The sequence below is a fragment of the Melozone crissalis genome, unplaced genomic scaffold, assembly GCF_028551555.1.
Source record: "Melozone crissalis strain CALT ecotype California unplaced genomic scaffold, PUWL_Pcris_2 ptg000045l_1, whole genome shotgun sequence".
NCBI classification, from domain to species: Eukaryota; Metazoa; Chordata; class Aves; order Passeriformes; family Passerellidae; genus Melozone; species Melozone crissalis.
The window spans coordinates 18,551,898-18,575,776 of NW_026535823.1; the positions used below are offsets into that span (position 1 = coordinate 18,551,898).

General features: G+C 38.7%; 1 protein-coding gene across 3 annotated transcripts; it reads right to left on the reverse strand.

Annotated features, from left to right (window-relative positions):
* Positions 1 to 1,660: 1,660 nt before the first annotated feature.
* On the reverse strand, positions 1,661 to 23,499 carry SH3GLB1 (SH3 domain containing GRB2 like, endophilin B1). 3 transcript variants are annotated; one of them, XM_054285922.1, is made up of 11 exons: positions 23,338 to 23,499; positions 20,392 to 20,533; positions 17,704 to 17,832; positions 16,850 to 16,983; positions 16,394 to 16,486; positions 14,342 to 14,380; positions 12,902 to 12,925; positions 8,890 to 8,979; positions 8,321 to 8,421; positions 3,110 to 3,350; positions 1,661 to 2,133 (listed from the first exon to the last, which is right to left on the reverse strand). In XM_054285922.1, exons 1-11 carry the CDS (start codon positions 23,407 to 23,409, stop codon positions 2,026 to 2,028), a joined length of 1,173 nt encoding a protein of 390 aa, XP_054141897.1. In that variant the 5' UTR covers positions 23,410 to 23,499; the 3' UTR covers positions 1,661 to 2,025. The 3 variants fall into 3 exon arrangements, with proteins under 3 accessions (XP_054141897.1, XP_054141896.1, XP_054141898.1); XM_054285921.1 differs by having other exon boundaries at positions 14,294 to 14,380; XM_054285923.1 differs by lacking the exons at positions 12,902 to 12,925; positions 14,342 to 14,380.
* Positions 23,500 to 23,879: the final 380 nt, after the last annotated feature.

A 23,879-nucleotide genomic window follows, 5' to 3' on the forward strand; every position in this document is an offset into this window, starting at 1 on the left:
AATATGGATTTTCAGCTTTTTTAGACAGAGGGTCAACTTCAATTTCTCTCACACACAGCTTAAGCTGTTGACACATAACAAAAATTTAGGCTGCTGCTAAATGTTGCCTTCACATAGCTATACTACTCATTTCACAAAATCTCCATCATCATTTAACACGCTGCTCTGTAACATTTTCTTGCACTCACTTAAATACACAGTAAATAGTCCAGTATAGCAGAGTAATTTTTTTTTAATTATCTGGAATATTCTAAAAATTAAGTCAAATGAACAATATTGATTTTAATTTAAACACATTTGATTGCAGTTCACATTAGAGAGGACTGCAGATCATCACTATGGTGAAATGGCTCAGTCTTTTTACTTCTAAACTGTAGGGTTTTATCTTCCTATTAATTTTATTTAATGCATCATGAATGATTCATGGTTATTTCTACTTAATCACTAACTATTATTATTGTTGTCTCTTATATTTGCATTTAATAGACAGAAAAAGTTTAGGATGTTCTTGGCAGTTACCCCAAGAGATGAATCAATGTGATATATTTGTTCTAATGTAACTTCTGCACTCTAAAAATGAGAGAGTAATTTTGGAAGTGAAATTCAAAATAAAAATCATCACTTTTTAATTAAATAGCCATAACACCTAAATTAATATAATTTTATCCATCCCACTGAAGTAATTTCTATTGCTGAATGTTTCATCACTACATGCTTGCAGTGACAATGTTAGAAATTTCTTAAGGAAATACCATTTTAAACTAAGCTGCTGATCAGAAGCAGTTTGCTAAGCATTGGTACCAGAGTTCCCTGAGAGCTAAAGTGGACTCCTGGTAACGCTGCATGATCTGCAAGGAGAAGAATTTCCTTCTCAATGGACAGAGTTTCCTCCTGCAAGTCCAACCCACTTAACTAACTATACTGAAACTAAAGGTAGAAGAAAGAAAGGAAGATTCCCTTTAACTACACTTTTTAAATCATTTTACAGCCTTAAAAATCTGCTACTTATGAAATGCTAAAGGGTGCAGTGTTCAGGAAAATGTTATTTTATTTACAAATAATACTACCTTTCATAAAACCATTTTCAGATTCAAAACATTTTTTCCTTCCTGCTTGAAAGGAGATTCTCTTGCAAAGCAAAATGCCTAACACTAATTGAATCCAATTAGAACAGGACAATAAACTGTTGCATAAGAATTGGGGATGCAGAATTTCATTACAACCTATAATCTGGACAATTGTATGCTCATCTATACAACTACTTAAATGTGGGGAGACAGTGCATATTTGCTTAGCAAAATGCAGTGCTTAATTTAACATAAAGGCTGATTTGCAGTTGAAAGAATCTTTATAATTACTAATCAAACTGAATTAGTCTCTTTTCTGGAAAGCAATTAAATGAAAAAAATACAAGGCAAGGTTAAAAACCAGTCAGAATTGTATGTCCCTACTTGGTGTCAATCCACCTATGTGCAATTTAAAATCTCAGCATACTGGGAACTTGCCTTAACTTTTCAGAGGTGACTAAATGCACCAGACACTCAGCAGAAGCCATGTGTGCCTCAGCACATCTGAGCACCTCAAGTGCTGGGAACAGAACCACATGGTTTATGTGTCACATCTGGTTTTGGTTATTCAAATAACATGCATTACACCTGCATCAGTTCATAATAAGTTTATTTTATGTGAAGAAAAGCTTTGCCATTAATGAAAAATTTCAGTAGAAAACAGTACCTCCTGCTTTCAATCTAGATTACTCAAAAGTAGAAGCTTGTATTAGTGAAAACTTCAGTAGAAACAAATCGGTAGGAAACGTTCTTGGCACATGAAGTAAAAGCTTTAAACACATTAAGTTTGAATAGAGTATTGACCGTGCAACCATGCTGGCAGAAGAGCCAGTTTTTAATGGCTGGTATTTGTCCCTCAAGACAGTAACATGGAAGACACATAAACCTGCTTACATAACGTTAATTGTATATAAATATGGTGTTGCCATAATGGACAGTCTCTATTCAGGCCAACCATTTAGTTCAGCAGTTCTAAATAAGTAATAGGCACTTTGCCTTGCTGATTTCCCCTTTCACCCATCAGCCAGTCTGAATCCATGCCAGGGATACTGTACACTGTTATCACCTACAAAAAGAGAAAGACACCATCATAAACTTCATTTGCAGGAAAGAGAGTTATAGTCTATCTACATGTGATTCCCAGTGTCTTGGAATTGAGATTAACCAGGTTAAACAGAGAATTTAATATGAGCATCCACAGAACATAATCTAATGCTCATAAAAATTATTCCATTGGTCCATGGAAAAGAGTAGACACAGTATCATATTTTAAAGTACCTTTTTTTGTTGAAATTCTATTCATTACTGTTTATTTTCTATTGTGCTTTAACTTGTGTATTCACCCTCAGCCTTAACAGGCAGCCTAAAAGAAACTTCTGTGGAGTGCATGATAGAAAGACAGATGGTGTTGATGTGCTACATCTTCACAGAAATTCCAAGCTCACAGCTTCTATCTAAGTTACTCTCTAGATAAGAAAAAAGTCAAATAAAAATATTGAAGCAATGCACACTAAAATACCCAAAAATCCTGAATATTCTTTTTTCAAGTTCTTCTTCAGCATTAAGCCACATTCACATTACCAGGTGAATGCACTGTGCGTCACAATCTACCTCCATCTTCTTTGTATAGACTCTGACTTAAAACTGCAACTGAACCAGAACAGGAATAAACACAGCACAACCTTCACCACCAAAGCAAGAAGTAGTTGTATTTTCATATTCTTCCCAAATTGCAATAGTCAATGTCTAAAAGACTAATCATATTGAAAATAGTGCTAAAGGTGCGGTGAAAAGTACACAGCAGAACTGCATCCTCACTGTCCAGCAAATGTTCTTTCAAGCTAAGATGGTGTCACACATGTTGGCTCTCACTACAGAATATTAGGGTACATAGGTACAGGACAGTGCTCCAAGGGTATTAATGAAATTTAGTTTTCTAAATATCAACTACACAGACTTTTTGATGTAGCATATCTCAACTGGCTACTCACAAACATTCCCACTTTACTTCCAAATAATTAAGGTACATAGAGAACTCTTACCTCATCTGCAAGTAGAGATAATTCACTGCTGTTTGCAGCATCATAATCATAGAGAACTCTTGCTTTTCTGCTGCCACTTGATGACTTCAGTTCACTGAGGCCTGAAGTAACCATTGAATTGCTTACTGAAGGCAATGAAGGCAATGAAGCAGAGGTTGAGGCCAAGACTGAGGGAGAGGAAACACTCTGCACAGGAGTTGTGGAAGACTGATTGTTGTTAGAGAGGAAAGTAGATGGAAAGCTGTAAGAGGACAAAAAAAAAAGAAAATATTTCTGAATTAATCCATTTTACACAGGGCATTATACATGCTCCCATGCCTAAATTAGCATTTTTATTTTTATCAGCAATAAACACCAGTAGATAGAAGTAAGAGAGCAGCACTAAGAGTTCTATAACATAAATAAAGATACTTGTTCCTGAAAAGTAGCATAAATCAAATCAATAGAATTTTAAAGGAATACTGTCACCTTAAAAAACCCTGGATATTTGTCTCTTAAAAAAGGCAAAACCAAGAAAGCACTGTTGGTCAAACTTAGTTCAGACTGTACTTTGATAAACATTTCTTTTGACAGCTCTGCCAGGAAAAGCAGCCTCCACCTCCTCCTGCTCATTCCTCAATTATGTGGTTACACAAAAGATTGCGCTGACAAACCAAATCAGGGCAATATAATGCAAATTAAAACCACAGCCTCCCTCTGAAAGCAAGAAAAACCACACAACTATTTTTGTAATCTAAATCAGTTCATTGATTCAGCTAACTTCAAGCTGTAAAGCAAAAAATATTTTTTACACTAAAAATGAACTTATATCAACTTAAGCTCCTCATTTCTGGGTCAGGCTGCTACTTGCTCAGTGCCAGCCATAGTGCTTGCCAGACCCTCCCATAAAATCAATTAAATTCATTAACCTGACTGAAAAAGAGGAGAAAAAAGTGTATAATCTCCTACTTAGTTAATGAGCTCAGTCACAAAAAACTGTTCTGAGTGACAGAACAGATACAAGGGAAAGCAAAGAATAACATGACTGAAAAATGGAAGGAGGAAAAGGAGAGCAAAGCAGCAAGAGATTTTGGGGCAGTGGAGTAGGAAGAACGGACCAGCAATGATGAGCCCTGAGAACATTTCATGTCACACTGCCCTACATTCTGGGATGCAGTCCTGTGGCTGACTAAATTCAGTTTTTTAACAGCTGGTGTAACAATTTCTTGTCCCTTTGCTGCCTTACTTGGTTCTAATACCCATCTGGATTCCACTTTAAAGAGCAGGTCAACAGAGGTTTTAAAAAGTGACAGAGCTGATGCAGTAAAAAAGGGCCAGCACTAGGAATTAGACTGAGTCATGATGACCTGGAACTGCAGTTTGATTTCCTTCCATTCTTTTGACCAGTGAATTCCCACACATAACTTCCCTCTTCAGTCCTTCTACATGGATGCCTCTTCATTAACATCTGGGATTTGGGCATATTGCCTCCCCCCTCCTTTCACGTGCCTGCTCTTTGACATAAGGAGGATCTATCCACACCATGCATATGAACCCATCAGAAAACAGCCTCATCCCTTTGCACCTCTTGCACCCCAGTCAGACTCTTTCTGAAGGCACAGCTCAGTCGCAACTGTACCCACGTAAATCCAGATCAGTATGTTCCTAACCATGTCTGCAGCATTATTGGTGCTCTATGATCATAAGAGGAGCTGCTTTAGGGAGCTGATGCAGGTAAAAACTAAACCCATCAATGCAGCAACTAATTTTTGGTTCATGTGACAATAAACAGTGGAACTAATGCAGCTCATATCTGTAACAGCTGCAGCAGTCCTGCACATAAGGTTCCAGATTCACACCATACTTAACCTGGCAAATGCACTGTGCCACCAAACAGGGCAGACCCACTCCTGTACCCCTTTTTAGCACAGATGTTCATTCTCTACTATTTGAGTCAGATCTAGCAATCTGCTGCTTTTGATTCAACAATCTGAACTAACCAAAAATCAGGAAGACAACTTTCCATGAGAATAGCTTTTTAAACATGTCTATCTTGCAGTCACAATTGTATCTGACTAAAAGGAGAGAGCAGCAGTGTAGTACAGAGGACAGCACTAGCCCCTTGACAGTCAGACCAAATTGCATGTAAAAATTGGGAAGACTTTCAGGAAGCTGTTCTGAATTTAGGCAGCAGCTTACTACTGTGCAAAGGAGGAAGTCCCACTTCCCTGTGGCTTGCCTTGTCCCCACTAGACCATAAAGAGCTGGTTCAACTCACCAAGAAGGCAACTCCACCAAATGTTTTTGGTCTTTTTTTCTCATTTGCTAGATTAGTTTTTCAAACTAGTTCATCATGTTCCCTGAACAAATCCAACAAGCAAAATAAAGGGAGTCAAAACCAAACCCCACATTTCTGTAGGTATAACTCAGCTGTGCCTCACAATGTATTTATTACATGATTAGTTGGCATTCAACCAGAGGGATTTAGTTTTAAATGACAATCAGCTGTTTCTCAATATTGCTAAATGACTATTCAATATACTGCTAAACCTGTTCTCAGTTAACACAGTAATTACCTGTAAGTTATTCTGCTCAGTTCAAAGGGTCACTGGTTTGTACAGTCAGTGGAACAGAAAGCCAAAACTTTGTAACCAGTCTGTCAATCAGTGGAGCATTAAGTCTCACTCCTTTTGCAAAGCCATATGTAAGGCATTTTGCTGGAAGGCTTCAGCTATACAGAGATTGTCTGGTTCAGGGTTTTTTATTTTGAATGCTTGAGTAACAGGAGTTTCACAGCTTGTAGAGTAAGATACTAGTAATAGATAATCTGAAAAAATTATGCCACAGTTAACATTTGTCTGTCAGGGAAGCTGAGAAACTTCAGAGCAAAAGCAGTTATCAGGAAGGGAAAAAGCAGCCAGAGTACCAGAATATTTGAAATAGATTTGTTTAGTTCATACTGAGGAACTGAAAACAAGAAAAAAGGGAGATTTGATTTAAAGAATCAATCCAGCCTCACAGGAGGGGAAGGTAGTACAGAGATAAGCAGCTGGTGCTGCCTTGAAGAGAAACATCCATAAAAATATGTCTATTTGTATAAAGAGAACTGAGTACAAGTTTTCCCCCCACCCTCCTTACAGCTGCCTCTGGAGAGTACATCAGGAAGATCAGCGCTCAGCTTTGGAACCAGGAAGGGGTGTATGCCCTAGATTCTGACCCAGGTAAAATATCATATGCATCTCCTCTGAGAACCAGGTTTCTGTTTTAAGTAACAAACTGATCTCACTTAGAGGCTGAATGCCTCTGGTCCATCAACAACCTCAAAACAAAACTCAGATCCTTCACAGTTCTTGGCTTTTATGTGAGAATATTGCACAATACCACTCTTAGATGTGTGAAAAGCTGTGTAACTCAGCACTACCTGTTAACCAACAGAGCACAACACACAACCGGCTGAGCTGCCTAAGTTGTTTACTTGGTCTGTATGTGCCCACATAACCTCAGGAGCACAGAACACAAACCTACTCATCTGCTAATTTACTGCAAGGGCTACACACCACATCCCTATAAATGGAAGCAAGGAGCACAACTGAGACCCTGTCCCAGTGTTCTGTGATACTTCAGTCAGATTTCCTTGCACAAAGAAGGAAAGACACACCCAAGATTTGATACCATAACTATTTTAATCCACATAGGCAGGGAAATTTCATTTCACTGTTAGAGGCATTTAGAATTTTGCAAAGCTTCCATGCTTTTGGTTTTCTACCAGTCATAGTAATTTTATTAAAAATACTGATTAGATCACAGCCACATAAAGATGCACCTTTCTGTTTTCCTAAAGGCACTATTTTCTTCAAATACACTTTTTTTATACCTGGTAGCAACTTACACAAATTTTAAACAAAAACAGCAGTTCTGGGACAAGCTGTACATCCTAAAGCAGAATTTAAAGAGGAACATGTTTTTCCTTAGAATAAGGGTATTATGTTTAAGACTTTCTGTTTGATAAATACACTAGGATAAAAGTACACATTTTAAAAATATCCTCTAAAAATAGTTGCGTAATATATTTCACTCTATTTCTAATTTAATACTTGCTTTTCCTTAATACTGTAAATGTTTGTTTTCAAGCTTTCAATTCCATAACTTGTATTTGTGTGCTACCACATTTTATAGTTGACTATCTGGAATGTATTAGACTGTGAGGTAACTTTAAAGATGCAGCATTTTTTGCATCAAAATTTTAAACACTTTAAACTACAATTTAGGAGTTTAGTCTTTTTCAAGACTAAAAAAAATCTTTAAACTACACATTTAAACAAACTGAGGAAATCAAATGCCACAGGAAGTTACAAGTCAGGAAAAGGGCAGGACTCAAGAACACTTTTGTTTTTACTTCCTTGTCAGGGAAAACATAAACACAGATACCTCAGAGACAGTTACCCAGAACAGACACTAGAGTAAACTTTTAAGTACAGACAATTCTTCAGTGCATACACTCATATAAACAACATGATCTGTGTAACTCTAAGAAAGGGTGATTTGTGAAGAATTAGAATAGAGATACTTTATGAAATGTAAGTATGTGGATCTCTACATTCCCACCCATCACAGAAAAAGGATTAAGAGTAAAAACTAATGTCAGCTTCTTCTCTTACTTTAAAAATGCTAAATCCACGAAACAAGACAAACTTATTCATTCTACTGTGTGTGCTCTGGATAACAGACAGGATGAAGTAGATTTCTCCCTATACACTATCTATGCTGGCAACTCAGTTAAGAGTGGGGAACAGGGTTTCATCAAAAAATCAGATAATGACCTGCAGTGAATTAAGAGGCAACAGGAATTTATAGGAAGTATAAAAACTCTTCCCACATTGCACAGTGGTTTAGTAGCATGAAGCATAAGACAACTGAAATACTGAGACTACAAATAAAGCTCTAGAAATTTCTTTTTGTCACATTTAATGAGGTTACCAAGAGCTTACTTTCCTCAATTACACAATATATAAAATCTCAATAGATCAACTCTCAAAAAGCCTTAGTGCTGTGTGTAGGTTTAGGGAAGTAGTTGCACTGGGTAATTACATATTAATTGCCTGAGAACAGATACATTTCCTTTCAGTCCAGCATGCCTGTATGTCCACCACTGTTCTCTCAGTTACGTTTTCCTACTATTAATAAGCATTTATTAAAAACAGCTTTTTCCTGAAGTTTATACAGTATTACTACCTTCCAAGTTGTTTCTGGAGATCCAACATATATTGGTAACATTGTGCATAATAGGTCATCTGAGCTTCCACAAAGTCATTCAGACAGCGGAGATGATGTGCCTGTAACACAGCAAAGAATTCAAGAGTTCAGTCCACAAGGGCACCCAGGTGCATTAGAAGGAGTAGGCACCTGGTCAGGTGCTAATGCCAATACTGGCACATAGGGAAAAACACCAGATAGGCACAGTGTGCCTGGATTTACCAGGCAAACAGAATAAAATGTCATAAAAATTAACATACTTGAGTAAACATTTTTATGGTTTCAACACTCAATTGATCTGATGAATGGGAAGCTGGGTATAAAGAATGAAAATGAAAACTTCTGCATTCTGAAGGTTAATGGGAAAGTAAAGTTAAATTCAGTGAATATTAAATTAGAATTAAAAAAAAACCCCAACCCTTGTGGTTTAATGCTTTAATGCACTGAAGTGAAACCTCACAGACCAGAGTTCCCAAGTAGTTTACAGCAGCTTTCTTTAGAAGGCACCTGATATTGCCTTTCCTCCTCAACACCCTTTGGGTACTCACATGTGTGCTGCTGATTCCTTCCAGCAGCAGTCTGGTAATCTCTGCTTGACGGTCAAATTCACTCTGAGTGATTCGCACCTCCTGTTCAGACTAAAGCCAAGAATGCACATCAGGTACTGGTACAGTGCTCTGTGCCACACCTGCCCACTGCAACAGTCCCACCTGATGCACAGCTGCTCACACAAATGCATGAATTAGGTGTTTGAAATGGGCTTTTCTTTGCAGACCTTTACTAGGCAAAACCAGTAATTGCACTCTGGCTTCAGAAACGTGGAGGCCCTGTGTACACAGCAGGCAGCTTATTATCAGACACCTACTGCATATGCAAAAGAAAGGCATTTCTTTGCCAGCATTATTACCCCACCTCTCACAATAACAAATCAAGTGTTCACTGGCACAACCACGTCTGCACCAGGGGTTTTGTCAGCATACCAATGGCAGCCAAGAATAATGTAATTTTTTTCTATAGATCAACTGAACGGGTCTCTGATGAAATAATTCAGGGTAAATCTGACATTATTTTTGCCATGTAACTGCACAGCAATCAGCTGTACATACATCTTTGATGTGAAGTTTTACCAGAATATCTCATAATTTAATGCCTTACACTGGCCACCAAACTACTACAATTATTTCTGGAGTTTGTAATCAAGGAATCTTTGAAATAAATAAACCTGAACTATACAAAATGTTCTAACACTTGGTGCTACGATTAGAGTAAAATCTCTATTAAAAATTACATAATACAAGTTTCATATTTCAATAATTCAAATTTATTCCCTGTTACATATAATTCTGAAATATTTTTAAGTTTTAAATTACTTCCATCTAGCACAGCCAAAATTACTTTAGAGTACTTTTTTCTGGGGAGGGAAGAAAAAAATTACACAAAATACACATATACAGAATATGTGCTCTAAGATTCATTGCTCCAAGACAGAATGTCCTCAGCCTGGAATCTGGATTACCTCACCTCAATGCTTATATTCATTTAGTGCCTTGTTTCTAAAAACAAACCCAAGGGCAAAAACCTGCATTAGGTCCAAGGTGCAGCAATTATTATTCTCAGAAAGGAGAAATATATTTTCAGGAAAATTGAGGTGATACCAGGTGAAAAAAATGAGGTGATACCAGTTAAAACACCAGTTTCAAAAGCATTTTATGTGTTTGCAACCATCCTGCTCTTCCACTCAGCTAATGTTAATCAGTATGAAAAGTCACATGGAACCTCAGAAAAGAGCACAGAAGAATGACACAGTTACCTAAAAGTCACGGCAATTGGAAGAGCTTACACAGTAATTAAACACTGAAGAAGTTCCTAAAGAGAACCGTGTGCCTCCTACTCAAAACTGAGATAGCAGTGTTAGTATCAAGTTTCAAATTAATTAGGTCTCCAAAGTTTGTTGAGGAAAGAATCTTTGCTTGGAATTTTCTGATTAAATTTCAATTAGCAGCAGTGAAATCTATCTGTCAGTCTTTGAGAGAAATGTAAGAACAAACAGATGAAAAAAGCTAATCTGATAGTCAAGAGGGGAAGAAAAGCAACATTTTAATTTTCTTTTAAAAACCTATCAAAGCAATAAGTAAATAATTTATCTGGAGAGAAATAGCTTTGTCTCTTGCTTCTCTGAAGTCAACAGTTGCCAATGTGTTTCTGTCTCCCTGCCAGGTAAGTAAATACAGGAGAACAGGAACTTAGAAGGGGACATATCCATCAAAATAATTACATTTGTTTCAACAACATTCTAGCAAATCAACTACTTTCTGTAAAAAAAAGGAAAAGTAGGTAATGTGGTAACACATATTAACTTAGTACAGAGTGACTTATAATACATTTACATAAGCCCAATGGACTGGTTTTATAGAGATTTACATTAACTGAATGATGCAGTGATGTCTCTAATGAGTTTTGCCCATCCCTATTTTCAGTACTGCTAAGTGAACTGTACCAGGACAGCACATCCATTCTTCACCTTGGGGTAAAGGTGAAAACCAAGTGACTTTTAATCTGGGGAGTTTATGGCCTGATCACCTTTATTTCTGAACAGAGTGAAGAGCTCAAAAATACAAGAGTAAACTTCCCAGCTGCAGTTGTATTGTGATTTTAGGATCATTAAAAGGCCTCACTAGGTACGCCTCATGAAGATCCCTCAAAATCATACTTGCTCTGCAATTACAGAATATGACCCCAGGTTTTGAATCTGAGTACTCATATGTAAATAATCTCCCCAGATTTCACACAGAGGTACAGGACCTCTTAGAAATACTGTGCAATCCTGCAGTGAAGGGACAACACACATAAAAGCATATGAAATAAAATGACCTTGCTAATGTTGTTTTACCAGACACGCTTTGAGTAAAACACTGGTATTAGATACACACCTGTGCCTAGTATTCAATATTCCTTCTGAAATACAGAGTTAGTGGAAGCTAAACTGAAGAAAGTTTGTCATTTGTGCCACCACGCACATCTTTTATTCTAACTCAAAAAAACCCACATAAGTGAGCCAGAGATGACTGGATGGTCTGAATTCTTTGCTGGGAAGCTTATTTTAAATTGAAAACATTTATGAATCCCCTCCTCCAACTCTCAAACACAGAAGGACAGATTGCCTTTAGAAACGTGGATGGATTACTGCTCAGTTGGCAGTACATAATATTGTCATTTCTTCTCAACAGTCTCTGCTATTTATATAGTACATAAAAAAGAGGACCTTGAATTACATCATTTATTACAAAAGCTAAAGTTTTTTGTCTTTTTTATGCTATAGCACAAAGTTAAGCACTTTGTAGTATTTCTTCTTTCCAAGACATAATCTGTTAAATTTTGCTACCCTTAAAATTGCTTGTTCTTGTCTCTGAAAAGCAAATAGCTTCAAGATTAGTTTTCAATACAGCAGTATTCTTTCCCTGCCATTTGTTCCCCAATATAGGACCAGCAGAGGGGTTTCCTGCTTTCAAATGTTACTTTACTTAATTCATTAAATAATTCTCAAATTTTAGGATCAAAGTTGACCTCATCCTCCTTTTACAGGTAACCCTCCTTTTACTTTAAATGCCTCCTTCCCTCTGAACTCACTCACACTCATCCTCACCTCTGTGCACCACAACTCACAGAAAGCTGGAAGAGCAATTCCCACAACTCCCAAGATTTCACTTGAAGCTGAAATATCCCAGCTTCTCCCTACACCTCCCACAGCTGCCTAGCTAGCTCCCCATTAAAAACCATACTCCAAAGCCCCTGCTGTCCTTCTATTGACATAACTTTAATTACCCCTCCTCTACAGAAATCCACTAAGAAACCCTTCCTTCCCTGCTAGCACACCCCCTCACAGCCTGCTGCCAATGCTGGTTTGTCAGAGGCAGTGAGCCTATGAAAAATGAATGGCCCTTCTCAAGGCACCACAGCAGCCACTGCCCAACAGCCCATTAGCTCCTCTGAGTTTGTCCCTGGCCAAGGGGTGGCACAACAGAGCAGGCTGCAACACCCATCCCAAGGCTAATGCTAAACTTCCAAACCAGCTTTCAGGACAGGTGCACTTCTCAGATGTGCCTACCCCCTAACTTAGGCTGCTGAAGATCTAGTGACACTGGGGAGAAAGGTGAGGTGCTCCATGTTCTGGGTAAAACTTGAAGATCAGTTGTTTTCAGGAGAGTTTAGATTACTAGACCCAAATACTTCTCACATTTTTCAAATAAGCTTGTTCTGATGAGGATATCATACCAGTAAATTTTGAGAGAAGTCCTGTAGTAGTCTATTGTATCTTGTCCCATGAGAACCATTTAGTACTGGTGCTGAGTGACAGCCAGAGACAGCTTACTAGAAAACAAGCCCCAGGAATTGTTTTGCCACTGAAACCTGAAAGGCCCTGGAAGGGCCCAGTGTACTCTGATCTAATGCATCAGGCTGCCAGCATCAGACTGAAATCAACAACATGTAATGTCCCTTATTACAGCAGACCAGCACAAGTTATGATTTCAGAATTCTGCAATTTTAAAATTGTTTACTTACTTTTGTCACTTCCTCAGCCCATATCTAGTCAGCATTAAGATTGGGGGAGGAGAAAATAAAAACATACAAACTTAGACATTGGTGGCACTCTATTATAGTATGTAATCACACTTTGGCTTTTAAGTACTTTTCTGTCCTCAGAACTTCACAGGGATTTGAGGAGTGCTACAAGTCAGTTGCCCAAAGCCCTTCATACACAATGAATCTACTATGAATATGGATAGCATTACCTCTATGAAACAAGTTAGATACGGAGGAGAGTGTGACTTGTATTACAAGAATCTACTTAAAACAAGCTATTACAACACAAGACATAACTACTTCAAAAAATGACGTGAATCAGACAAACCAAATTACCTTAGGAGGAATTAAAGTTACCTTAATGTGTTATAATAATGGAAAACTATGGAAAGTTATTCTCATTTTCACACTGAAACAGATGAATGCTTTCTCTTGCTAATTTCATTACCAGTTTTCTATTTCACAGCACTTTGACTGAAATCTAAATTTAATTGAAACTGCTACAGAGGTATCTCACATTGAGTATTAGAGTAGTAGCAAGCAGCACAGCAAAATCATAGAACTGCAAGGGATTTAGTCCAAAAGTTAATTACTTCAGCTTGCTCTTTCAATTCCCTCTTGCAATGTGGTTCTTTAATTTTCATCTTCTGCCATTGTAAGATGATGACACAATCAGGAGTAGGAAGAAATGTGTATAAAGGATGCAGGAGCAAACTGTAACAAACAAGTTTATTTGCTCATTTTTTATCTGCTCACAGCTGAGAAATCTGGAACACTAAATTGAGATGAGACCCAATATGCTGTGCAGATCCAAACCCCAACCAGAACAGGCTGGACAGCACAGTCTATTCTGCACAGAACTAATCAATCCCTTTCTCTTCCACTTTCACAACTATAGGGCTAAAACCAGCTGCACTGGAGAGTCTCTGCAACAAGTTTGGTATATATTGCATTTTAAGTTAAGCCATTAACTCCTGTGACATTATTCAGTTGTAGTTCTTTTTAACACATTGCTTGAAGGGAATAATTTCTACATATTCCTGTCTGTTTCACATAATTCACTTTCACTCATATTAAAAAGACAGGAAAACTCAATAATTTCTTTCCTCTAATAGCTGAAAATAATTTCAGAAGTGAAAAAATAGCTCCTTTATATAATAAGTTTACATTCATAAAATCACAGAAATTAGAATACTGTGTATTTCAAATTATCAGAAATACTCTGATAAAAATAACATCCAATGCTGTACTGACATAAGTGTATTTAGTGCATTTCACCAATCCATTTTCAAATGGAAAACAACAAAATGAGCTGGATAGCAAGAGGAAACATTTGACTGGAAAATGAATGAACACAGGAGGCCAACAAACCTTTAGCCATTTTACATGCAGCAAGTTGAGCATGTAAGAGACATTTACCATAATGTTATTCTCTTCAGGCTGAGAGATGTTTAGTTGCTTAAGTGTATAGATAAAAAACAAAGGCAAGTTAAAAAACTGCAAATATAGCAGGCAAATAGATTATCAGCACAAAGCACTGCAAGTTTAAGAGAAACAAGATTGTGAAGTAAATATAGATAAATAAAACAGTTTAGATTTTGATTTTAAATACTGAAATAAGCTGATTCAGTTGTACAGTAAGCATGGGACAAGCAATTTTCAAATTATTTTTCCCAGTTATAAAAATATGTAATCACATGTAGATAAAATTTAGCACTTTAACCTGTCAGAGAAAATAGTAAAGCACAAAAATTTGTATCATAGCTCAATACACTACACTAACCTATCAGTCCAGCCCTGTTTGTTAGGTTTCTTCCTTTATAAATAAGGGAGCCAGCAGAATCTAACCCATTTGCATCACACCTACATGCAGGTTAGTTCTCACTTCTACAATGCAGAGGATAAAGAAGAGCTGCAATTTTGTTATTTCTGCTGGCATTCTACAATCTGATACTTCCTACACATGCACATTAATTTTAATTACATTTTGACAGCAAAGCATAAGCAAAATAGTGAAGAGGTTTAGGGTTTCATGCTCTTCCAGCACTAAATTATGTGCATAAAACTGCATACTTGCTGTATGAATACTTAGGATAAAATAGGAGCAGCAGCAATTGGCACCAAGCTCTGAATGACTGCACTGGTGATGAATTAAAAATTCAGTATTTTATATATATATATATATAATTTTAATACCAAGCTCAAGGGGAACAACTCTCATTGCTTTAGAAAGCAAAGTCCATACCTGCTACCATACCACAAAGGAAGCTAATAATAAAACCACTTTTTTTCACTTAACTCTGAACAAAGTCAAGCAAAGGAATAGTTTACTATCCAATGCTCCTCTATCCATTGCTTCAAAATTGCACTGCTTGCTGATCAAAACCTTCTCTGTTCTCCACAGTTAGTCTTACAAATTAAGAAAGCTTGACAAATAGAGAAGTGACCCTTTTTGCAGAGAATTTACACAAGGGAAAATGCATGCACAGATTTAAAAATACAGATAGTTTAAATACAGAGGGACAGTGTGCATGACATGGACTAACACACAAGAGCAGAACTGTCAGGTAGAGATCATGTTGGTTTTTAGATGGATTGTCATTGCAAAGATGCACTTCAAAGCTCAAGACAATGTCTCAGATCCTTCAGGACAAACACCCATTTTGAAAAGCCAGCAAAATCTGTCAGTCCTTCTGCCTCTCCATCACGTACACTGTCCCTGTGTATTTAAATTAACTGGATTTCTATATTTGCATGACCCTTACTGTATGAACCCTTACAGGAGAAATCACTATCCATCATTACCTGCAGAATCTTTAGGAAAGAAGTCAAAAGATAGCTATGAAAATACTGCAAATATACCCTGATGAAACTACATAGTCAACAGTCCATTCCTTCATTTAGAGCATTTTAAGAGTTTAAAAAGCAGTAACCTTCTTTTTCAATTTCATCTCCTTGAATAAGCATTTTTGAGGGACTCAGAATGGTTCAAGTCATCCAAGTTGAAGCGTCTCACCTCTGTTTGGTGGTGTAAAATAGTAAGCAACACATAAAGAGAAACTGCAAATATTTTTGACAGAGAGGAGTTAAGTATAGATAGGCTCATCAGTTGAAAGCACACACTTCACACCCACACTTCAACATTTGCAGAGATTCAAGTATTTGTATTTACACCCATATTGGCAGGTTGTATCAATTAATTTTTGACAATATAGGCTCATCTACTATAAAACAAGAAGAGAGTAAGTCAGTCTAACTTGATGGAATATTTAAAAGTAGAAGACTAACACCTTGATCAGTAACTCACTTCTGTTTCCTTGTGTTCCACTAAGGCATTTCTTACAAAAGTACCTAGAAAAACAACCAGGGTAAGAAGGTAGGACTGGAAACATAACCAAGCAGTCAAGTTGATAAATATGTATCAATCCATCTGAAAGTTACGGACCAACTGGAAAAAAACCCTCTACTTACTGCAGCTCGAGCTTCTGCAACTTTTGCCTTCTTCAGTCTGGTTTTTGCAGCATCCAAATCCAGTCTTTTATTTTGTAACAGTTTACGTTCTTTCTGAAAGTGAGTTAGGTTCGTTTGTGAGAATGAGTATACATACAAGCAAAAGACTGTCTGCTTGGAAAGGCTTTTAATGAAGTATCATGTAAATAAAAGTTCTTCAGTTGGAGAGGCAGAATTAGATCCTAATTATTCTCATACATCTTATGCTCAATATGCATACTTCTTATAGAACAATGGTTACCAAACTAACGTTTTCATCATTATCATGTTTTTACCTCGGCAAAAAACACAAATTTCACTTGATTTTTTCTGTATTACCTGGAGGAAAGTAATAATGCACCATTATCTACTACTACATTTTGAAGACTGACAATTACAATTAGTCTGAAATTCTGAAAAATGTACAATTCAACTTACAGTAATAGTTTTGTAGTCTCCTTCAATAAAGTTTCTTAGGGGAGTGAGAAAGTTTATAGCAGAAGTTTGAATGAGTTCTCTGTCTGCTGCCCCAATTCGCTTTTGTGTTTCTCCACATTTAATGAGTGCATTTCCTGCAAAGGAAAAAATATGTTAATCATATTGTTCAGGCAGGAGGTTAACAAAACAGGTTGCCACAGTCAGGAAAGTTTAGACCAGCAGTATGAAAAACAATCCAATGCCATGAAAAGGGCCTTCAAAAGAAAGAATATAATGTGCAAAAAACTGAACCCCTTCCCAGAAAAACCACTCCAACCCCCCCAAAACTAAACACCAAAAAAACCCAACATAAAAACAAACAAAAACCCCACACCAAAATAAACATCCACACAAACAACAAGCCAAACCGTTTTTATTATAATCAATCACAGGTCAAGGCAAGATTTCAATGGGACCACATATTATGGCAACGCCATGGTGAACATCTCTTTCAGAACTGGACATCATACCTACTTATTTTAATCCAACAACTTCCTCTCCTACACAACAATCTTAAGACAGGAGTAGTTGGTAGCAAGGAAAAAGCTTGAGATACTGGAAAATGATGTGCTTTTCCTCACCCTATCGAATCAAACTTCTAAATATGCATTTGCACATTAACTGAGCAATACTTTAAATTTTAGTTTTGATCTCCCAATGCTCAGTAATACAGCAAGTCAACTCAAACTGATACAAATGTCATTCAACAGTTTTATCTAGAGGAAGACAAGAAATAGTTTTATCTAGAGGAAGACAAGAAATACATTTTTATATTGTTAAAAAAGCCTGTATTTGTGCATTTTTTTACTTCTTACCATAGGCTGTTCCTGGGCCAAATTCATTCCCAGCATCAATCATATACTGGCCTAGTAACTCTGGGTTATTCATGCGACTTGGTGCTTTGCGGTCCAGCTTCTCATAGACAAATTCTTCTATTCTGGCATCTAAAAAGGTTTATTTGAAATAATTACTGTAATTTAAAGCGTAAATTAGAAAGAGAAACAAGCAAACAAGAAAAAGGAACACAAAAAAAGAACTCCAAAATCCAGCCACTAAACTCAATATTAAGTGAACAATGTTAGGCTGGAGATCCTGTTCCTGAAAACTGACCATGTTCCATGTTTGCCATGCCATGTTCAAGTATTTCCTAGAGCCATCTGGGAAAGTGAAAATGTGTACTTTTCTTCTCCATTAGAATAGTTATACAGCTTCTCAGAATTTTGATCAGAAGTCTCCATAGTAAGAGCAATAACAGAACACTTATCCTTAAAAAACCAGTCTTTTGTTCCCCCTCCAGAAAAAAAAAATGTTAACTACAATTTGCAGTAGGAATTAAGTTCATCAACTACTCCAAGTTCTTATTAAGATATTCTGAAAGTTCAATAGCCCCAGAAATTATATCCTCCTTCCCATGCTCCCTTGAAACATTCTGAAAGAAACCATTAAAAGTTATTAGAAAAGGTTTCATTTCATGTTCTCATATTTTCTTAGTCTGAGGAATAAAATTATCAGAAAAACTTGTTGAGACTATTTGAGTATTACGACCCATCTATCACAATACTAAGCCACAGGGAGCTTCTTAGGTGGAAAGGCCTCACACACCTAATCAGGGACTCTGTAATTGAAAAAGCAAACTCCTCAGATGCAATACCCAATTTCTGTGACCAACTGCTTTAATTTCTCACCTAGCTGGCCTTATTTATACAGTCAGTAAGAACTAATTTCAGCCAAAATAGTACAGACAACCACAAAGAAGCTTTCCAGTGAACAAACCTGCCACTTTAATACTACTTGTTAATTAGACAACTTTCAACAGCAGTGGATTAAATAACTACTCTCTCATGGAGGTCACAAATTAATCTAAGACAGACAATTATGGGTATCAGCACATTCCCTGGCAACAGGAGTGAACCAGAAATTATCAGAAGTTTTTTGTTTTCTTTACTCAAGCCATAATATTTATTTTTAACTAAATCACAAAACAACTGGAAAGTAATCTAAAATTATTGGACTATTACATGGGTCTGATCTATAGGTACAATTATAAATGGGACTGAAAGTGATTTTTCCTCCCCCAGACAGGGTCACTCCATTAACAAGCACCAAAAGCAGCTCCCTGCAGCATGTGATCCTTCTCCAAGTAGGCCAGCAAACAGCTGAAGTTACATTCACAAAGATCACTGCTCAATGGTGAGTATTTTTAGCCATAAGAAAATGGACTGGAGAGCAGAACTGAGACACTACTATACATCATCCTTCCACTGAAACTTCTGCATACACTTCCACTAGCCTCCAGTCAGTGCTTCAATATTCAAAGCTGACAAGTTTCTGAAGAAGTTCAAGAGATACTAAAATACTGAATTGAATGAAACAGACAACTATTTCCTCTGGCCTAGACAAAAGCAGAAACTTGAGCTAGAATTTTCTGCAAGTTCTGCTGCATCCTTCCCACAAGATTAGTTGGCTTATTTTTAAAATACTGCTCTTATGGAACTAAAAGATGCAACACACTTCCAAAGTAATACTTCAAACATCTCTGTAATAAAGAATTTATCCATTTGGCATTAGAGAAGTGTTAGCAGTGTATGATTTACCTTTACTAATAAATCCTAGCTCAGTATGTCATTACAAGGAGAACATTTGTTTTCAGTGCAGAAGTAATAGCAGTTCTATAAAATTATCATTTGAGCAAACCCAAAGGAGGTTTACACTTTTTCAGTGAAGTAGTTCACCCACTGACTAGACACCAGGTCTTGACTTAAAATCTAGATCTATACATTAAGCAAATTCCTATAGCTCTAAACTCTAATACAACTGTAGGATGAGTCTGAAACTGACGTCCTCAACATTACTACTCATAGCAGCAATTTCAGAAACAAATAAAATTAACACACCATAAAATTTCATTACTTCTGCCCATGGCTTTTTTCTGTAGCTGTTACAGTAAGAGACTCAACAGTGATGAAATCATATTTGACACTTTTTGTATTGCTCAAGTAGGGTGCTAATTCTTCAGTAATGGAATTGTTAAAGACAGGTATTTTAGTTCATCTTGCCTGCTTCAAGCAGATTAGTATGGTGCAGAGAGTTTAAATAATTAAATAGTAATGAAGTTTCTTGAGCCACTGTATCTACCCCATAAAGAACTTCAGAGTTCTTACAGCTATCCAAGATATCTAGAATTAGAATGGGAAATTCAATTAAACACTAAACAATTCATAAATCCAATCAACCTGAGACTAAGCAGAGTATGGAACCAATACAACAGTTTAAAAAGCTCAGTATAAAGTTTTCCCCATTTGAAAGGCTCAGGAAGCATCAGCAATTGGCAGTGACTCCAATTCTTACCAGCTCTTCAAAATGTGCCTTCCATAACTGCAGCCTTCAAATTTTAAAACTGCTGTATTTAGTCATTCCTTATGCAATAGCTATCGAAGTAAAGACTTACACTGGCATATCTATTAATTCAAAAGTTGAAAACAAAAACCTGAAGGGCTCCTTACTTGGATTTGGCTGCAATAATACTTCTGTTTGCTTCATTATTTTTTCTGTCCATAACTTAGTGCATTCTGCTTTGCTGAGAAGGTTCTCCAGATGAGCATCCAGTTCAGTCTTCTCTGCCTGACCAAGCTTTTCTTCTGTGAACTGCAAGTTAGTCAAGTTAAAAATATTCAGTTCATAGAAATAATTTTCCAGAACAAATTTTAACCAGTCACTTATATTAGTTTGAAGATGATGTTTTAAAAGATATAACCATTCCCCAGTCATCAGTAAAAATCTAAGGACAAATTTGAAAGCTGTTAAGTTCACCAGCACATCCATATTATCAGATTTAAAAAAGGGCAGAAAAATATGGGAAAGGCAATTTGTAACATTATGAAGAAACCCTCTGCTAAACTTGGTACTGAGGATTCTCACGTGAAGCAGTTTGTTCAATTTTGCACAGTGTTCTTTAAAACATTAACCATAATGGAAGTCCAGAGGTAATAAAGAAAATTAAAAGATTGAAGTAATCTTGTATGTCTTGTAATTGTTTGTCAATTATCTTCGTGTAAAACCTGAAGGCAAAACAAATTCTGATTTGAATCTACCTTGAATATATTGAAAAAAAGTCCTGTCCAGAGGAAACAGGACAAAAATAGGGAGTTTAAACTACAGTAAGAAGATTTAAATTATAATTAGACATTAAGGAAAGCTTCTACAGACAAGGATTAAAAGCTAAACCAAACTTTCTTGGGAAGTTGTAAAATCTATCTCTTTGGAGGCAGGAAGCCGCTTTTTAGAACAGGACAAACCAGTGCTGGATAAACTCTTCAGATGTCCTGTTATTCCTTACAGAAACAGTAAGACCACCTCTGCTGTTCTCATCCAAGTTGTGATTTTAGTGACCGTGAAGGAAAATATAACATCCTTTAGCTAAATAAATCCATCAGACAACTCATTTCACTTGATACAAAATTCATGCCAAGTCTCACTAATCCAGGAGCAGTTTGTTTTTCAATCCCAGGCAGGGAGAAGCTCCACATTTCACATCAGGGAAGCAAGCAACGGCGGAAGTGAGGGCTTTCCCTCCCCCTTCAGAGCAACAGCTCCTCCAGCAGAGATCCCATCCCTCCACAGCCCCTGCTCCAAGTCAGGCACTCTCAGGAGAACCTGCCTTAAGATTAAGTCACTAACAAATTTACCAATTGGGAATTTAACAGGACTGGAAGCATTCTGACTGTCCAATTCCATTCTTAACAAGCTCTTTGGTGGCCAGTAAGAAATAGAATCCAATAGAAGTAAATTGCATTGTCCAAGTTTGTTTGCATTTCTGCCACATGTAGATTAACCAACTTTGATAGCAGGCACATCTTGATAAATGCTTCTGGCATTTGCAGTTCTACATAAAAGCAAACTGCAGGCATGAGAAAGTTCAGCTGCTGTATAGAGAAGAAGGTAATTTATTCATAGATGTACTACTACTACTACTACTGCTGCTGTTTAAAAGGCTTTTTAAACTATGCCAGGTGTTCTCAAAAACTTTGTACAGATTCTTTACAATACAGTAAAATAGGTGTGGAATTATTTCTTATAATTAATTACAGATAAGAGTATTTGTATATAAAATTATTAATATTTCTTATTAATATTTCTATAAATCCTCTCAGCAGCGTCAAGATTGCTAAATGAAGACCACAATGTTGGATTTCACACATACACTTAAATGAAATCACAAGGCCCCATCACAAGATCTTACAATGAAGGGTGAAATTGCATCTCCTTTTTTTTCCTTGTCCTACAAGAAAAGAGAAAGTGGAGGCAGGAAAGGAAGAGTCGGTCTGGGAAGGGGGTAAATATGGAAGAAGCCACGAGCAGTGGGGGAAGCATGGAACTACCTCCACCACAAAGAGAAGCTATAATGACTGCTTTAACTTCATTTGAATTTGAACAATATTTTTTGGCGAGTTTGCATTTTCAGAGCTCTGCTGTGCTGCTGATCATTGGTTCTGCTTGAATATTGACATTTAGGGCAATACATCAGACTGACGAGACTAGATAACAACGCTCACCACATTCCAAACCTGACTGTGACTCAGTGAGAACTCATAAGAAACCAAAGTGGATTACTATATACTGCTTGGATGCCCATCTCCATGCAGCAAATCTGTTCAAGTTTGATTATATAAGGAAAGAGGATTACGGCTCAAGACAAGCGCTAAGGAACAAAAGACAGTTACAATGCCCTTACTGCGAAGAAAGGGGAAGACCAAATCTGAAACAATGGGCTATCAAACTAGCTGAAAAACGATACTAAAAGTAAAATAAATCAAACAGCCTAAGCCGACACATACCGGGCTTTCATGTGTCGCATGAGAACTCGATTTTTACCGATCAGGCAGCGATATGAACACGTTTCTAGCAGCCAGTAAACCCCAGGTGCTTATTTCAGGCGAGACACACCTTTGTCCTTCGCACGCACAAAGTCCGGCCGTACCTCCCGGCAGTTGATGCCTGCGCATGTCGTGCTCCCAGTGCCGGCGCCTTCTCCCCTCTCTGCCCGTCTGACCTTGGGCTGTGTCACCCCCGCAGCCCCCCGAGGCTGCTGCAGTGCAGCCTGCCTGCCGAACCGCCGGACCCGCCCAGCCCACGGTCGGAGGGGCCGGCTGGAGGAGACTTCTCGCAGCAGCCCATCGCCGCCCGGGCCGGCCAACGCTCCGGCCTCGGCCTCGCCCCCGCCAGCACAGCCGGGCCGGGCGCTCCCTCCGAGCTGGGAGCCCGCGGCGGGCCCGGCCCCTCCCGGCCCCCGGGGCGGAGCTCGGCGCACCGGCCAGCGCCCCGCGTCAGGCCCGGCGGCGGCGGCCCAGCGGAGCACCCGCGGCCTCGACCCGGCTGGGGCGTCCTCGCGTGGGGCCGCCCCGACAGAACCCCGTCCCGGCGGGGCCCCGGCAGGGGAGGGCCGTTCGTACCTGCACAGCGCGGCTCAGGAAGGTGCCCGCGTCAGCCGCCAGCTTCTTCACATTGAAATCCATGATGTTCATGTTGGGCGGGGGCGCTGACTCAGCCCGGGCACCCGCGGCGGCGGCGGCGGCGGCCGCTCCGGCCCGTCCCTGTGGGAGCCGCCGGGGGCGGTGCCGGGCCTGGCCCGGCCGCAGCCGATTGGCGGAGCCGCGGCGTCAGCCCAGGGCCCGGATCGGCCGGGGGAGCGGCGCCGGCCGCCGCCCCGCCCCCGCCCCAGACTGCCCTGGCCCCGTTCCGCCTCGGCCGCCTTCCTCCCTAGCCCGCCCCGCTCCACCCCCGGCCCGCCCCACGCTGGCGTAAGGGGACGGCGGGCGGGGTAGGGCGGGGTGAGGGCTGGCCCTGATGTCAGGGCAGTGGTTTCCTGCCGGCATTCTCGGCGGCCTTCGGGGTTAGCCGGCATGCTGCTTCGGGGCCGGGTCAGCCTGCCCGCCAGCCCTGGGCGAAGGGACTGAGAGCCGGGCGCGGCCTTTGCCGTGAAGAGTCGCTAGCG

Coding starts and splice junctions, on each gene's coding strand:
- SH3GLB1 (XM_054285921.1), bottom strand. CDS start 23,409: ATGAACATCATGGATTTCAATGTGAAGAAGCTGGCGGCTGACGCGGGC. Junction 16,984..17,703: donor TGGCCCAGGAACAGCCTATG/GTAAGAAGTAAA, acceptor TTTCCTTTGCAG/GAAATGCACTCATTAAATGT. Junction 16,487..16,849: donor GAGACTACAAAACTATTACT/GTAAGTTGAATT, acceptor ACTCACTTTCAG/AAAGAACGTAAACTGTTACA.